This window comes from Phodopus roborovskii, unplaced genomic scaffold (genome assembly GCF_943737965.1).
Source record: "Phodopus roborovskii unplaced genomic scaffold, PHOROB, whole genome shotgun sequence".
NCBI lineage: Eukaryota > Metazoa > Chordata > Mammalia > Rodentia > Cricetidae > Phodopus > Phodopus roborovskii.
This window is the reverse complement of record NW_026126159.1, coordinates 115,888-132,691: the sequence shown is the minus strand read 5'-3', so window position 1 is coordinate 132,691 and position 16,804 is coordinate 115,888. Positions and strand designations below refer to the sequence as shown.

General features: G+C 44.1%; 1 protein-coding gene across 1 annotated transcript; it reads left to right on the top strand.

Moving 5' to 3' along the window:
• The first annotated feature begins 5,174 nt into the window (after positions 1 to 5,174).
• Positions 5,175 to 14,557, top strand: Glod5 (glyoxalase domain containing 5). Its single transcript, XM_051179561.1, has 3 exons — positions 5,175 to 5,308; positions 12,217 to 12,372; positions 14,232 to 14,557. Exons 1-3 carry the CDS (start codon positions 5,234 to 5,236, stop codon positions 14,355 to 14,357), a joined length of 357 nt encoding a protein of 118 aa, XP_051035518.1. The 5' UTR covers positions 5,175 to 5,233; the 3' UTR covers positions 14,358 to 14,557.
• Positions 14,558 to 16,804: the final 2,247 nt, after the last annotated feature.

Genomic DNA, 16,804 nt, shown 5'->3' with positions numbered 1-16,804 from the left:
CATGCCTGCACATGCTCACGAACACACAGGGAAGCATCTAAGATGAAACGCCTGTAATCGACTCCAACCACGGTCATTTTGTGGATGGGCCAGGGAATGGCCCTTGTGGTCCATATACTAATAGGTGACATTCACGTGCATCTTTATTTTTCAGTGCTGGCAATCAAGCCCACACCCACAGCCTGGCACTGGCAGGTGCCCTATTCTCCTCAGCCCTTTTTTGTTGTTATTGTTTGTTTTGTGTTTTTGGTTTTTGTTTTTTGAGACAGGGTTTGTCTATGGAGCCTGTCCTGGAACTCGCTTTGTAGAGCAGGCTGGCCTTGAACTCACAGAGATCCACCTACCTCTGCCTCCTGAGTGCTGGGACTAAAGGCATGCAGCACCACTGCTGGCAGTCAACTTTTCTTTCTTTCTTTCTTTCTTTCTTTCTTTCTTTCTTTCTTTCTTTCCTCCTTTCTTTGAGACAGGTTTTCACTATAGAATTCACTCTGTAGTGCAGGCTGTTCGGCAACTCACAATTCTCTTGCCTTGGCCTCCTGCTGAAGGCTGGAATTACAGACCTGTACTGCCAGCCTAGCATTACAAAACTTTTTTTTTGTTATGGTGGGAACTGACCCTAGAACCAGGCAAACATTCTATCACTAAGCTATCTCTCCAGCCCTCTTCCCTCCTTTAATTTTCAGAGAGGGTCTTGATAACTTGCCCAGGTTGGCCTGAAATGTAAAAAAAAAAAAGATGTAATTTTTATTTTATGTGCATGTGTGTTTTGTTAGCACATATGGCTGTGCATTACTTGTATACCTGGTGCCTGAGGAGACAAGAGGAAGGTGGGGACTAGAGTCACAGACATTGTGAGCTACCGTGTTGGTACTGAAAATCAAACATGGTCCTCTGGAAAAGCAGCCAGTGCTTTTACACCCTGAGCCATCTCTCTGGTCCCCGGAAACTTTCAGTCCTCCTGCTCCAGTCTTCTAAGTAGTTAGGATTATAAGACTCTGCCACCAGGCCTGTCTGGCAACAATTTTTTAAAAGGAAAACAATAATTTAATAACACCAGGGCATACAATATTTATGCCTGGGGTAACCAGGGTGTGTGTAGAAGTAGAAATCTCAAATTCACCTATCCCTGGTCCAGATATAACCCACAAGAGAGAAGAGAGCTCAGCTCAGAGTGAGGCAAATAGATGGAAGGGAAGGGGACCAAGGGTAGGCACTGAGAGGGCCCTAATATAGCAAGACCCTGTTTCAAAAACTATCGGGGTTCTGGCTAGAGAGATGGGTCTGCAGTTAAGAGCACTGACTGCTCTTTCTGGAGAAGCCAGGTTCAATTCCCAGTAGTCGTGTAGCAGCTCACGCCTGTCAGTAACTCCCATTGCAGGGGACCCAATGCCATCTTCTGGCCTCTGCAACAGGAAGCATGCAGGTGGTGCAGACATACAAGCAGGCAAACACCCATATCCATTAAAAAGAAATCTTTGCTCGGCAACAGACCCACAATACACGAGAATGGTCATATTCTCTAACACAGACACTGAAATGCTTCACACCCTGGTCCCACGCTCCAAGGAAGATCAGAAGTTTCTCACATGGTAATACTCGTTAGTCTCTTGACAATCAGGATGGGTGACTCTTCCATGCTATTCTGAATGAATGCTTAGCGGGATTTGACACACCTGGAAGTTGACAGAGCAGGACCATTAGAGACCCAGTCTGAAGAACATATCAAGACCCTCATCTCAAAAGAGGAAGCCCTTCTTTTGTTTTTCAAGACAGGGTTTCCCTGTATAGCCCTGGCTGTCCTGGAACTGGCTCTGTAGACTAGGCTGGCCTCGAACTCAGAGAGATCCACCTGCCTCTGCCTTCTGAGTGCTGGGATTAAAGGTGTGCGCCACCACTGCCCGGCCAGAGGGAGCCCTTCTATTTGTGCTTTTCCTTTCAAGGCCTTCGGGGTAGGGTTTGGCTTTTGCAGTGCTAGGGATAGAACCCAGGGAACCCTGGGTTTTAAGTTAGTGTCTTTGTGCTTTGCACCTCCTGCCTCTGTCCCCACCCAATATCCTCAGCCAGCACCTCCCATTCCTGCCCCTTGATCCCCGGGCACAGAGCCAGCCCCAGCCACATCCTACCTGCCTCATAGCGTTCCCTGCAGTCAATGAGTCAGGATGTGGAGTCAAACGTCTGAGAGTCAGGTGAGTGTGGGGCCCTGAAGGCTTTGGGCCTATGTATTGGCCCAGGCTGGAGGTACCCAACCTGGGTCAGCTGACTTGCTTCCCTTCTCAGGAACACCTTTGCAGATTTTACTGCCTTCACGGGGCCTCTTGTCTGAAAGATAAGCAGAGGGCAGCCGAGGCCCTGCTTAGGCGTGTGGAGGCCAGTCATGTGTGGTGAACTTGGGAGGGCTTAGGCTAAGGGGTGGCTGCTCTCTCAGGGTGTTTCACCTGGGAGTCAGTTCAGCCTCAGACTTGTGAAGATAGCCAAAGATAGCTCCTAGTGAATGTCCCTGAAGCTCTCATGATAGAGTAGTGTGACGAAGGCCTGGGAAACCTTAAACTTGAAGCCTGTCAGAAGATTCTGAGGCCCTGAGAGCCTGAAGTGAACCTTAAAGAGGACTCTGGAACAGACCCAAGGAGGGAAGGCATGGTGTCCAGGGCACTTACTACTAAGAGGAAGGGGTGAGCTTATTGTGTAGGCCATCAGCATTAGGGCTGCTAGTCAGTACTGAGTGGGAAACTGAAAGTCAGTGACAAAAGCTCCCATATATCAAGACGCTGAGAAGCCAGGCATTGGTGGCGGACGCCTTTATTCCCAGCACTGGGGGGGGGGGAGGCAGAAGCAGGCAGATCTTTGTGAGCTTTGTGAGTTCGAGGCCAGCCTGGTCTACAGAGGTAGTTCCAGGACAGTGAGGGATACATAGAGAAACTGTCTCGAAAAAAACTTAGAAGAAGAAGATGAAGAAAAAGAAGCAGGAAACACAAGTTTTCTTTTGTTTTTTTCTTTCTTTTTTTTGGTGGGGGGTGGGGCTTGACACAGGGTTTCTCTGTGGCTTTGGAGCCTTTCCTGGAACTCCCTCTGTAGACCAGGCTGGCCTTGAACTCATAGAGATCCGTCTGCCTCTGCCTCCTGAGTGCTTGGAGTAAAAGCGTGTGCCACCAACGCTTGGCTAACACAGCTTTCCTTAAACCATGAGAAACAGAAGGTGAGGAAAAGATAAGAGCAGATTTAGGGGAAATAGACAGCAAACACACAATACAGACCCAAGGCTGTTTCTTCAAACAAATCCAGAAGGTACTAATAATTTCTGTTTATACCATAGAAACTAGAAGAAAAACATAAATTAGGGCTATAAGGAATAAAACAGGGTGCTCATACAGATTCTACAGACATTAAGAGGCTAAATAGGACTTCTTTGGATTAAAAAAAATAAAAATAAAAATTCATGCCTATGTTAGTACAGGTGCCCATAGAGGCCAGAAGAGGGCACCAAATCCCCTGGAGTTGGGGTTATACACGTTTATGAGCTCTTTGGGAGAGCCTTGAGTACTCAGCCCAAGTGACCTCTCCAACCCTGAATAGGATTGGAAAAAGAAAACAAAATAGACAGCTTTCCTTTCAGTGCGGCCTAAATGGGAGTTATTTACTACTTTGGTTAGATGGTTGGTGTTTTTTGTTGTTGGTTTTGTTTTGTTTTTCTGAGACAGGGTTTTACTGTGTAACAGCCCTAGCTGTCCTGTAACTCACTCTGCACACCAGGCTGGCCTCAAACTCACCAAGACCCACATGTCTGACTCCCAAGTGCTGTGATTGAAGGCGTGCACCACCACTGCCTGATTTTTTGAGACAGTTTCCTTAGTAGATATCAGAATTTGCTCTGCATTTTTTTTAATTTCTATTTTTTAATGTACATTGGTGTTTTGCCATGGAACTGGAGTTACAGACAGTTGTGAGCTGCCATGTGGGTGCTGGGAATTGAACTGTGGTCCTTTGGAAGAGCAGCCAGTGCTCTTAACTGCTAAGTCATCTCTCTGGCACCCAGAATTAGCTCTGTAAACACACATGCCCAGAAATTTATCTTTGAAAAAAAGTTTTTAAACGTGTTTTGCCCATATATATATATATATGTGTGTGTGTGTGTGTGTGTGTGTGTGTACCACACATGTGCATTGATTGTGGAGGTCAGAAAGGGTGTTAGAGCCCTTGCTACTACAGTTATAGACAGTTGTGAGCCAATGTGTGGGTGCTGGAAACTGAACCAGGCACAGCAAATACCCTTAACTGCTGAGCCATCTTTTTATTGCCTCTTTTGTGGTTTTTTTTTGTTTGTTTTTGCTTTTTGTCTTTTTGAGACAGGGTTTCTCTGTGCAGCTTTGGAGCCTGTCCTGGAACCCATTCTGTAGACCAGGCTGGTCTCGAACTCACAGAGATGATCTCTCCCCACACCCCCCATACACACGCCTGGTTTCAGAAGCTTTTATTTCACCTCAGATACTCCTCCTTTTTTGGTGAAGTGTGTTTGGGTGTTTTGCCTGTATGAATGTCTATGTAGCACTGGCAGGGGCTAAAAGCATCATCAGATCCTCTGGAAGCACAGTAACAGACAGAGAGCACTGAGCCACCATGTGGGTGCCTGGGACTGAATCCAAGCCCTTAGTAAGAGCAGTTGGTGTTCTTAATCGCTGAGCCATCTCGCCAGTCCTACCCACCCCAAGTTCCTCCTTGCCATACCCCCACAATTGCAGCTGCCGATCAGGAAAGGTAGAGGCTTGGGGAAATTGGCCACTGGAGGCTTTGATTTGGGACTGGGCTTGTCCTAAACTCTGCAATGCCTTTAAAAAGAAATAAATTCCAACTTGAAGAAAACAACGGCATGCTGGCATTAATGTCAACTTCCCTCGTATTCACCTTTGCCTTTCTAGCAGGAGACAAAGGAAGAAAACAGGGAAGAGGTAACATGGCAGCCATGTGGCCTCTTATGTGAATCTGTGCAGGAGCAATGGCCTTTACAGAGGCTTTTCGTGCAGGAGTTTCCCCTTGAAGTGGGGGTGAGGAGGATCCCAGTGGATGAAGAGGCGATGGGAGAGGAGTAGAAGAAAATGTGGAAGTATTTTAGCTTTATCTGCGTTTGGGTGGGTTTTTATTTATTTTGTGTGTGTTTGTGTGTGTTTTCACATTTTAGTTATGGAAGAACAGCAGTCCGAACCCTTCCCCGAGTCTTATCCTTAGATTAGACCACATTGTGATGACTGTAAAGAGCATCGAAGACACCACCATGTTCTATTCCAAGATCCTAGGCATGGACATCACTACTTTCAAGGTAATAAAGTCCCTACATTAAAAACTTCAAGTGCATTAAAATGTGTGTGTGTGTGTGTGTGTGTGTGTGTGTGTGTGTGTGTGTACCTGTGCGTATGCAGGTGGAGGCCAGCAGTCTGATTTAGCTAGAATGAATGGCTATCAAGTCCCAGAGAGACCCTGTTTCAGTTTGAGATTACGACAGAGACGCTAGGAATCTGAAGTCAGGTCCTCATGCTTGTGTACCAAGAATTTTGCTAACTGAGCCATCTCCCCAGCTTCCTTCATTAAAATTTGATAACATTTTATGGCAGGGGGATGTAGCTCAGGGTGTACAATGCCTTATACACACAGTCCCCAGTAGCACATAAAGCAAGCATGGTTCTGCACATAGTCATCCTAACTGCAGAGACGGATGCAGGAGAATGAAAAGCCTAAGATCATCCTCGGCTACTTAGCAAGTTTGAGACCAGACTAGGATACATGAACTAGTGTCTTTTTTTGAGATACAATTTCTCTGATTTCTCTGGGTAGCCCTTGCTGCTGTCCTGGTGACATAGTGTCTTAAAATCATTGGTAACACTTTAAATGTAACTTAGAGGCGGGGTGCTGCTCAGTGAATGAGTATTTGCCCAGTATGCATTGAGCCCAGATACTAATCCTAAATGCTGCCAAAAATAAACATAGTGTAACTCCAAACCCCCAAACACAAGGAAAAAATGAGAAGTATGAGAGAAAAAGTAAACGGATCAATGGAAGAGATTGAGAAGTACCAATAGGGAGCCATTCAGAGAGAGGGTAAAGAAAATGGAGGAGGAAATTTGAAAGAAATAAAGCAAGAGGCATTGTTAGTTCAAGGTCCCTGGTCTCAAAAAAAGTACAAGAGAATTTTGCAGCCTTTATATACAAAGAGTTAACTGTGTACCCAGCATAGGAACACTCAGATATGCCCTGTGGGAATTACAAAACATCACACTGAAAAAGTCCATCTTAAGACTTTGCCAAAAGATTAAAAAGTGGTTCATCTACAAAAGAAAAAAAAAAACATGCAAATGTCAGAATTCTTGAGTCACACCAGAGGCCAGAAAACAATAGGACTATACTTTTAAGACTCTGGGAAAGCACTCCTGCCCCGCCTCCAGTTCTGCCTCAGCATCTCTCCATGTGGTCCCTACTCTCAGAACAAAAGCTGCTCCCAGCCTTAATCAGAGAAGCCTCTCCCTACAAAGAAAGGCGATGAATACAGACACTCAGGCTGCCTAAGATGGAGAGAATAGCAACGGTTCTGGGCCCAGCCCTACACAAAATATTCCATCCACCCCCTCTAAAGCTCAGGAACATTGTGGCAAAGGCAATGGAAAGTATGTAAGAGCTAGAAGATAGGGTGGAGGGCTATGGAATGCCATTCCCTAGACTATGCAACTAGTGCAATTATTAACTCACAACTGTGGCTACCTGGACCCCTACAGGACTGGCGCTGTCAACAGGAAGTCAAGGAAGGGGGAGGGATTCATGGGGCCCTACCTGCTACCTCTGAACTATTGGCTTCTGATAGAGTCTGGGGGGAAGGGACCATTGTCTTTAATTGTGTACCCACTGCTGAGCCCACCAGGCTACAAATGGATAGCTCTAAAGCCACGATTATAGAGACACCCCTGGTTAATCTCAGTGGGTCACTAAACAAAGTAGTCTTGAAAGTGAGGGAGAGATTTGTAAAGAGGAGGGGGGTTGAAGGGGGTAGCAGCGCGGTGGGGGGTGAGAGCGGTTGGTATGCATTGTGAAATAGAAATTGTTTAAACACAAATGTAATGAATTGAAAAATGATTCCGGGGGGGAGGGGGGAAGGCAACCTAAAATTCTGTGTCAATCTGAAGTGCAAATCAAAGGTAAGTGTAGAATAAAGCATCGTTTGGTACAAAGAGCTGGAAAAGTGTGTGTGTGCTCTGAGGACTGGAGGAGTAATTCAGCAACAGAGTACTTAACCCAGTACACAAGAGGGTCTGTATTTCATTCACAGCACCACAATAAACAAAGAAAATGAGTCATTAAGGGCTGGCAAAATAGTTCTGTGGATAAAAATATCTGTTGCCAAGTCTGAGGTCCGGGAACATAGAGAAAGGAGAAAAACCAATTCCCAAAAGCTGACTTTTGACCTCCACACATGTGTCATCACATGCGCGCACGTGTACACACACACACACAATCTATGTATCTATCTATCTATCTATCCATCATTTTTAAAATAAAGTGGGAAGCAATAGAGTAAGATAATTGCTATCTTCCTCTGTCTCCCATAAAAGAGAAATTAAACTGGCTGGGTTGAGGAGTGGTTCCCAAGAAGAAAATCCCACAATCTAGAGAAAAGTCAAGTAAGTTTGGAATAAGGAAGAGATGATGGGAGGAAAAAGGAGGTTTCCACAGATTTAACACTATCTTGAGAATATGGAACAACTTCATAAGGAGTAAATGCAGAGGAAGAAAAAAGCGCCTTATGAAGCTGTCCTGCAGCAGATGAAGAGATAATGTCTGCTATTTCAGATTATGGGTTACAGTGTTAAAGAGAAATAAGGCCTTGAGTAGGCTTTTACTGGTAGAGCTCACTGTCACTCCTGAAAGTTCTGTTGTTTTGGTTTTTCGAGGAAGGGTTTTACTGTGTGTAGCCTTGGCTGTCCTGGAACTCGCTCTGTAGACCAGGCTGGCCTTGAACTCACAGAGATCTGCCTGCCTCTGTCTCCAGAGTGATGAGATTAAAGGTGTGCGACACACCACAGCTGGCTGTGTTGTTTTGTTTTAAATAAAATATTTCTTAGGCTACTTCTTGCAGGGTTAGGAGAGAAAGGAGCAGAGAGAGATTGGGGAGGAGGGAGAGAAAGAGAGAATAACAAGCTATAGAAAACATGTAAAATCTTATGTATTTCACTAAATGAAAGAAACCAATCTAAAAAGGTGCATATTGCATGATTCAATATAATGTGCAAGAAAGAACAAACTTATAAGGACAATACAATGACAGGTGGTTGCCAGGCATTGAAGGATGAGAGGACAGAACACTGATGAATTTTAGGACCTTGACATTATCCATTGATATTGTCCAAGCCCATAGAGTGTACAACATCTCCTCAGGAGAGAACTGGTAGGAACAATGGGATGGTTGATATATCAAAGTCAGCTACAGGAATAGCAACATATGTAATCCACTGCTGGCATGCTGATAATGGGGAACTTAGCAGGCATGTGGGCATGTGGGGAAATCTTCCTACCTTCTTTTCAGTTTTTCTGTGAATGTTAAACTTCTCTAAAAATTTCTATAGTAATTGAAAAGGGTCATGAAGTGGCAGACTGTACAAATTTAAAATCTATGCAAAAGAGAGCATTAATTATGCAACAGCATCTTGGATGCTCTTTGGGTCCTAAAAAGGTCACACCAAGTAAATGGAAAACAAGCAAACAAACAAAAGTACAGTATAATGCCACTTACAATACCCTAGAAAAACAACAACAGACCTTCTACAACCAAGAAGATGTACACAAAACGCATTATGGCTTGGGGTATATACTATTAAAATCTGTTTTATTCCATAAAGAGCAAACAGAGGCAGCGTATTTGAATAAAGATCAGGCCAATGATTCAATGAGAAAAACACTAATCACGCTACTTAGGTGGGGATAGGAATCGAGAGAATAGAAAAAAAGGAGAACAAATGCATAAATAAAACAAGATTGGCTTCGAATGGATCAATGATGGCTATAATGCCTCCACTCCCTGTACTTAGACATACTGAAGTGAACTTTTAGAACACTGAAGCTCAAGAAATATTATAAGCTTCAAGAATGAAAGGTGGCAGCTGTATTATCAACAGAAGGATGAAAATCAAGTGGCTAGGAAGACAGCTCAGCAGCCAAGCGCACTTACTGAATAAGCAGGGAGACTGAGTTCAAATCCCCTGCACACATAGAAAGGCCCAGCATGCTGCAGGGCATGTGTCAGGAGGAATGCAGCTCTCGCTGACTGCTAGTCTAGCTCCAAGTTCAGTGAGGGAACAAAGAGAACTGTGATAGCACAGACCAACTGCCCTCCTCTAACCTGTAGACATGTATACACACACACACACACACACACACACACACACACACACACACAAACTGCCCTCCTCTAACCTGTAGACATGTATACACACACACACACACACACACACACAAACTGCCCTCCTCTAACCTGTAGACATGTATACACACACATACACACACACACACACATACACCATAAAAAGGATGAAGCAAATTAACATCTTATTTATTTTATTTGGTGATGGAGGTGTTGAGACCTTACTATGTAGCCCTGGCTGTCCTGGAACTCACTCTGTAGACTAGGCTGGCCATGAACTCACAGAGAAGCACCTGCCTCTGCCTCCCAAGTGCTGGGATTAAAGGTTAAAAAAAGATCTTTTGTTTTATACATATGAGTGTTTTGTACAATGTATGTGTATTCCCCTCGGAGGTCAGAAAAAGTTTTAGATCACCTAGAACTGGAGTTACAGATGGTCGTGTGGGTGCTGGGAACTGAACCCCAGTTCTCAGCAAGAACAGCCAGTGCTCTTAACCACTGGGCCATCTCTCTAGCCCCCAACATCCTAGCATCCTAAAAGACACATATGGAATCAATTACTTAAAATTTATAAAGAAGCCAACAGAGGAACTAAACTGAAGATAGAATACTACTGGGGGGTAATAATACTAAACTCTCCTCTGTCTTGGCAGAGAGGACAAAATAGATGAAGGTGGTAATCAAGAAATAGGGGTAGTGGTGAGATCTATGGCTCAGTACTTAAGAGCACTGGCTGCTCTTGCAGAGGATCTAGGTTTCTGGCACCCACATGGCAGCTCACAATCATATGTAACTCCAGTGCCAGGGAACCCAGCATCCTCTTCTGGTCTCCATGGGTACAAAGCATGCATGTGGTACACACATACATACATGTAGAAGAAATACCCACACACATAAAATAAAGATAAATACACCTTTTTAAAAAAGATTATGCATCAGTTTGGAGGGCCACAGGAGAGAACAGCCACGGGATTAAAAGAGACAGTTGTCTTTTTCTCTCAATTGAACAAGCAGTCAGATGAATGTGTCATTAGGAGGAAATGAATAGGCACAAAGTGCCGGCTCAGTGGGGCAGGGAGATTCCTAGAAACCCCACCAGCAACCACCTCCTGCTGAGCACAACTCAGAAGCTCTCTCTGACACAATGGCCTCTTAGCCTGGAATGTGGGGAACAGAAGATGTGGGCTTTGTTTGTTTGGTTCCTTTTGATTTTGTTTTGTTTCTGAAGGAGAGTCTTTCTGTTAAGCGAAGGTAAAGTCAAACTTTCTACCCTCCTGATTCAGGGTCCTAAATGCTGGGATTATAAGTATGTCACCACTCCTGGCTAGAGATGTAATTTTTTTTTTCTTAGAAATCTTGGGAACACACCATGGGCTGTACAGAAATTTAGGTTGTTCTCATAAAAATAAATAAATAAATAAAAGGGTAAGGGAAGATATGCAATGGATGAGGCATGATCACTTGAGCCCAAGAGATTCAGGCTAATCTAAGGCAACATAATGAGATCCCAAAGAAAGGAAAGAGACACAGAGACAAAGACAGAGAAGGAGGGAGGGAGGGAGGGCGATATACCAAGTACACAAATTGTTATCTCTGCCATGGGTAGGTAGATTTTAAACATTTGGCGATGTGGACATTCAAACAAGAAAAACACACGGCTGCCTCCTCTCCCCTCCCCCCTGCACTAAAAGACAAGCGTGGTGATGCACACTTGCAAGCCAGCACTCAGAAAGATAATGAGTTGGAGAGTTTGAGGCTATCCTAGGCTCCATAGTGAGATGCTATCTTAGGAAAAGAAAGAAAGAAGTCGGGTGATAGTTGGCTTAGCAGTTAAGAGAGCTTACTATTCTCCCAGACGATCCAGATTCCAATCCCAGCTCTCACATTGGGAACACCCATGTGCCTGCCACTCCGGTTCAAGGTACTTGACACCTACTGCTGGCCTTTGTGAGCATTGCACACACGTGTGCGCATACATGTCCTCAGACATATGCATACATTAAATAAAAAACGACAACAACGAAGAAGTTGGCCATGGTGGTGTATTCCTGTGATCTAAGCACATGGAGTTGGAGACAAGAGGATCAGGAGTTTAAGACCAGCCTCTGAAACACAGTGAGTTCAAGGCCAGCCTGGATCACAAGAGATGTTGTCTCTGAAAGAACTGGTGGTGATGGTCCTGTGTGGTGATGTGGCTGGATGGGTAAAGAGACTCACCAGCACACCTGACTACCTGAATTCCATTCCTGGAACCCACATCGTAGAAGGAGAGATTGGATACTAACAGCTGTGCTCTGGCATACACCATCCACCTCCACACAAATATGTGTAAAAGTTTTCAGACAGGGTCTTACTATGTAGTCCTAGGTGACCTGGGGCTAGTTATGTACACCAGGCTGCCTTTGAATTCATACAGACCTGCTGGTCTCTGCCTCCAAAGTGTTGGGATTAAAGGTATGTGCCACCATACCCGCCCTCCCCCCCCAAAAAAAAGAACGTTGGGTTGGAGAGATGGCTTCGAGGTTAAAAGCACTTGCTGCTCAATCATGAAGACTGGATGGAGTTCAGATCCTAGGACCCAAACAACAAGGCAGGCATTTCACAAACACATAGAGTTGAATCCAGCACTCAGGAATCTGACACCTTCTTTTGGCCTCTGTATGTGCACACAGGCACGCACAGACTGGCACAAATTAATTTATTAAAAATGCAGTCTACTAGATGGGCCAAGGATTATTGTAAAGCATCCCTTTCTCCTTTTTACACAGTAAGTTCAAACTTATCTTGGCAGCTTAGTTCTATGTTGTTTTCTCTCTCATAAACAGGGAGACCGGAAGGCGTTGTGTTTTGGAGATCAAAAATTTAACTTACATGAGGTGGGAAAGGAATTTGAGCCCAAAGCAGCTCACCCCATTCCTGGCTCCCTGGATATTTGTCTGATCACAGAAGTGCCTTTGGAGGAGGTGATCCAGCGCCTCAAGGTAAGTGAAGTTCCATTCATTCCATTAAGAAAACCCAGCCCATGGAGAGATGGCTCAGCAGTTAAGAGCACTGACTGCTCTTCCAGACATTCTGGGTTCAATTCCCAGCATCCACATGGCAGTGCATACCTGTCTGTAACTCTAAGATCTGATACCCTCACATAGACATACATGCAGGCAAAACACCAATGCAAATAACAATAATAAATTATAAAAAAATCATACTCACTGCTTAAAAAAGAAAAGAAAAGAAAAGAGCCCAGCCTTAACCCATGGGGAGGTGCTTAGTGTTACTGCAGCTTGATACGGTATGTTTTGATACTATCCATGGGAGACCTGCCCTTTCCTGGATGGAGAGGAAGAGGAGGAAACTGTGGGAGGGGGTGATCCAGGACGAGGGACTGGAATGAATCATGGTGGGGAGGCTATGGTTGGGATGTAAAATAAATGAAAAGAAAAAAAAAGGAAAAGAAACCTAAGGCAGATACTGTCAAGACACAAGTGTGACCCCCAGAGTTAGGTCATCCACAAACCTCAGACACACACATCTACATCCTGCCTGCACATGGTTATCTACTTGCTCCTTTGATTGATGTTACTTTCATGTAACCCAATTGATTTTAGAAGGAAACATTACAACGCAACAGCCATGCACGTAGAATAAGCATTCAGAGCTGTGGAGCTTTACATTATATTTTACACATAAATCAGTACTGAATACATCTTATACACTTATCGTCCACCCAAAACAAAACAAAATCCAATACACAATTAGAAATAGAAAAACAACTGGTTCTTTGATTTTGGTGTTTGAAGTTTTGTTTATTTGGAAGTTTTTAAATATAGTAAATTATATAAAAATTTTAAGAAAAATATATGGTTTTTTAAAGATTTTATTTATTTATTATATATACAGTGTTCTGCCTGCATGTATGCCTGTGGGACAGAAGACGGCACCAGGATTCATTACAGACAGTTGTGAGCCAACATGTGGTTGCTGGGAATTGAACTCAGGACCCCTGCAAGAACAGCCAGTGCTCTTAACCTCTGAACACTTCTCCAGTCCAAAGAAGAATATTTGTAAATAATGATTTGACATACATAGTCTTTTGTCATCCTAATGTATAAGTAAGAAAAGACACATTAAAATATGATCAGAGCTGCTGCTGCTGGTACACACCTTTAATCCCAGCACTTGGAAGGCAGAGACAGGCATATCTCTCTGTGAGTTCAAGACCAGCCTTGTCTACAGAGCAAGTTCCAGGACAGCCAGGGCTATACAGAGGAAACCCTGCCTCAAAAAACAAAAACAAAAAAGCCAAACATTTTATCTTGACATAAAGAGAAAGCAACTAAAATCAACAATAACTGGGCTGGGGATACAATGCTTGCTGGTTCCACAGAAAGCTGTGGGTTCAATTCCTAGCACTGTTCAGAAAAAAATAAAACAGTGAATATATACTTTGATGCAAGTACTGGCCTTAAATTCACTAATACTACTGCCACCCACAATTTACAAATTGGGGAAACTGAGGTTCAAGGCAATGACATATTTTGCCCAAGGTCATACATCTTGAGTAGAGTGAGGGAAAATGGCAATAGATGAGATCAGAAACCTAAGCAGTCTGGACACTATTAGGAATTAAACTTTGGGGCTGGAGAGGTGGCTCAGCCATTAAAGGCTAGGCTCACAACCAAAAATATAAGGAATTAAACTTTGGCTCTGGTTGTAGCATGTGTATTTCAATCCCAAGAGCACTGGAGTAGGGAAGAAACAAGGGGGAATTCTTAATGAATTAAATTTTGGTCTTACATATCTGTGCTACATAACTGTCGTCTTTTCTGCTCACTTCATCCAGGCTTTTGATGTCCCCATTGAGGAGGGCCCAGTCTCCCGAACAGGAGCAAAAGGGCCTATTATGTCCATCTACTTCCGAGATCCTGACAGAAATCTCATTGAGGTGTCCAACTATGTCACCTCATGATTGACACCAGCCTTCCTCTGTTCTGTTCCACAAGATGTCATCTTATCCCTCATTTCCTGCAAATCCCAGAGACCTCCAAGAACCGAGAACTTTGGCAGGTCCTGATCCTGCAAAGGGGACCTAAGACAGGTTTATGTTCAAACTTTTGTGTCTTGCTAGCCTCCATCTAAAGCTACTTCAATAAATGACTAATCTCTCCATATGAGCACAGCGGTCTTATCTTGGTCCTGTGTCTGGGGGCTTGTCTCAGGCATGAGTTCCCCAAGACTTTTGGAGGTCAGGGATAGAGTTTGGTGTCTTTGGAGATTATATACAGGTCATCCGTTTGGGGTTTAAAACCCTCTTCCATTTTCAGTCCATCCCATTTCTCTAGCTGCTTCCTGATGCTTCCTTCACCCCATGGGCCTCACTGAACCTCAGGATCTCACCAGTTCCTATCAGACTCCCCAGAACCACACCAAACAGTGCTACGTCCTTCTGGAGATCTTTCTCTGATACCATTCCAGATTACCTAGCACTTTCTCTCTTTAGATCTTAATTGAAGTTCAGCTCCCAAAACAGAATAAGGTCAACTAACCCCTCTTCCTTTCCTCCCTTCTCCCTTCTTCTCTCCCTCTCACTTCTGCCCACTCTTTCTTTTTGTCTCCTTCCCTTTCTTCCAGGCAGGGTTATGTAAGTAAGACTGGCTTCATACTAAGGGCAATCCTCTTGCCTTTGTCTCTTTATGGGTGTGAGCCACCGCTGCACGTGACAGGTTTCTTCTGCTTCTGTGCCTTCCATCATTACTATACCATCCACTCATTTGTTGACTGAAAAAACATTATCTTAAGCACATATTGTGTGCTAGGCCCTGTTTCAGGCATTGATGACACAGTGTTGAACAACAGATAAGCTTATCTAGCCAGGCATGGTGGTACTTTTGTAATTCTAGCACTTGGAAGGTAGAAGCAGGAGCATCATATGTTCTGGTCTACATAGCAAGTTGCAGGTCAGCTAGGGTTTCATAGTGAGACCTTGCCTCAAAATGAAACAAAATCCTATCTATGTATATGGAGCTGCTACTCAAGTAAATGATAGAAAATGAGTAAGAGTGGAACAGGGACAAGTAATATAGCTGCTCCCACCATCACCATTATAAAACAGTTATGGTAAACTACAGGAGATCTTGCTCAATGAAATAAACTAGGTCTGTAGTAATATCCAATCTTGGAGAGAGAGAAGGAGAGGGAGGGCCACAAGACATTTCTAAGGCCCTTGTCTGGAATTCTAATTTCTACTCTCTCCCTCCTTCCCCAGCTGCAAGTACTTTTAGAAATGCTACTATGGGGCAGTGGTTGAGAGAACAGACTGCTCTTCCAAAGGACCTGGGTTTAATTCCCAGCAACCACATAACAGCTCACAACTCCAGTTCCAGGGGATCCGGCATTCTCACATAGGCATATATGTGGGAAACACACCAATGCACAGGAAATAAAAATGAAATGCTAATGAAGTGAAAGGTAAAAATTGACTGATGTAGTGGGCCTCTAGTGGTGGTGGTACCCACAAGTCACCCATGTGCTTTAATTTAAGTACTTGCCCAAACCTATTTATTCACCCAGCTGGATGTGGAATCATTCTTTGGTCTATCAGGTCCTTCCCTTTTGGGGGTAAATAGACATTTCTTTTACATCTCTCCAGAAATAGCACAAAATGTGACCAAGCAGAACAGGGACATGACTGATCCAGAGATGAGTGGAGGAGCCACAGAGTCTTGGGTGACCATCTTCCTCCATGAGGATGACATAGTGTGTTTCCCTGATCAATATGGCCTACCACATAAGCCTGCTGCTAACCTGAACAGAGCTCATGAGCTGGACTGGGTGGGAGAAAAAGTGAGGTTCAAGTAATAGAAGACACCCTTTGGATCTGGCTGTCAATAAAGAGGAAGGGACAACCCCAATTCAGCATGTACTGGGAAGCTTTAATGGCTGCTACAAGAAACCATGGTGTTCAAGAAAAAGTCTTGCTACGTTTCTGTAGCTGGCCTGAAACTTGTTATTTAAACCAGGCTGGCCTTGAATTCACAGAGATGTGTCTGCCTCTGCCTCCAAAGTGCTGGCTGGATTAATGGTGTCTGCCACCATGCCTGGCATGGAAAAGGCTTTTTTGTTGTTGTTTTTTGTTTTTCAAGACAGTGTTTCTGTGTGTAACAGCCCTAGTTGTCCTGGAACTGGCTCTGTAGACCAGGCTGGCCTCTGAACTCACAGAGATCTGCCTGCCTCTGCCTCCCAAGTGCTGGGATTAAAGGCATGCACCACCACAGCCCACTGGGAAAGACTTTTAAACAGAATGTGAACGATCCTTTCACAGCCTGTCTAGTGACGCTATGGCATACAAGGATAGATGATCTTCAGGATAAGTATCACGGAAGTGAAGAAAAAGCAATAACTATTGTCTGAGGAAGA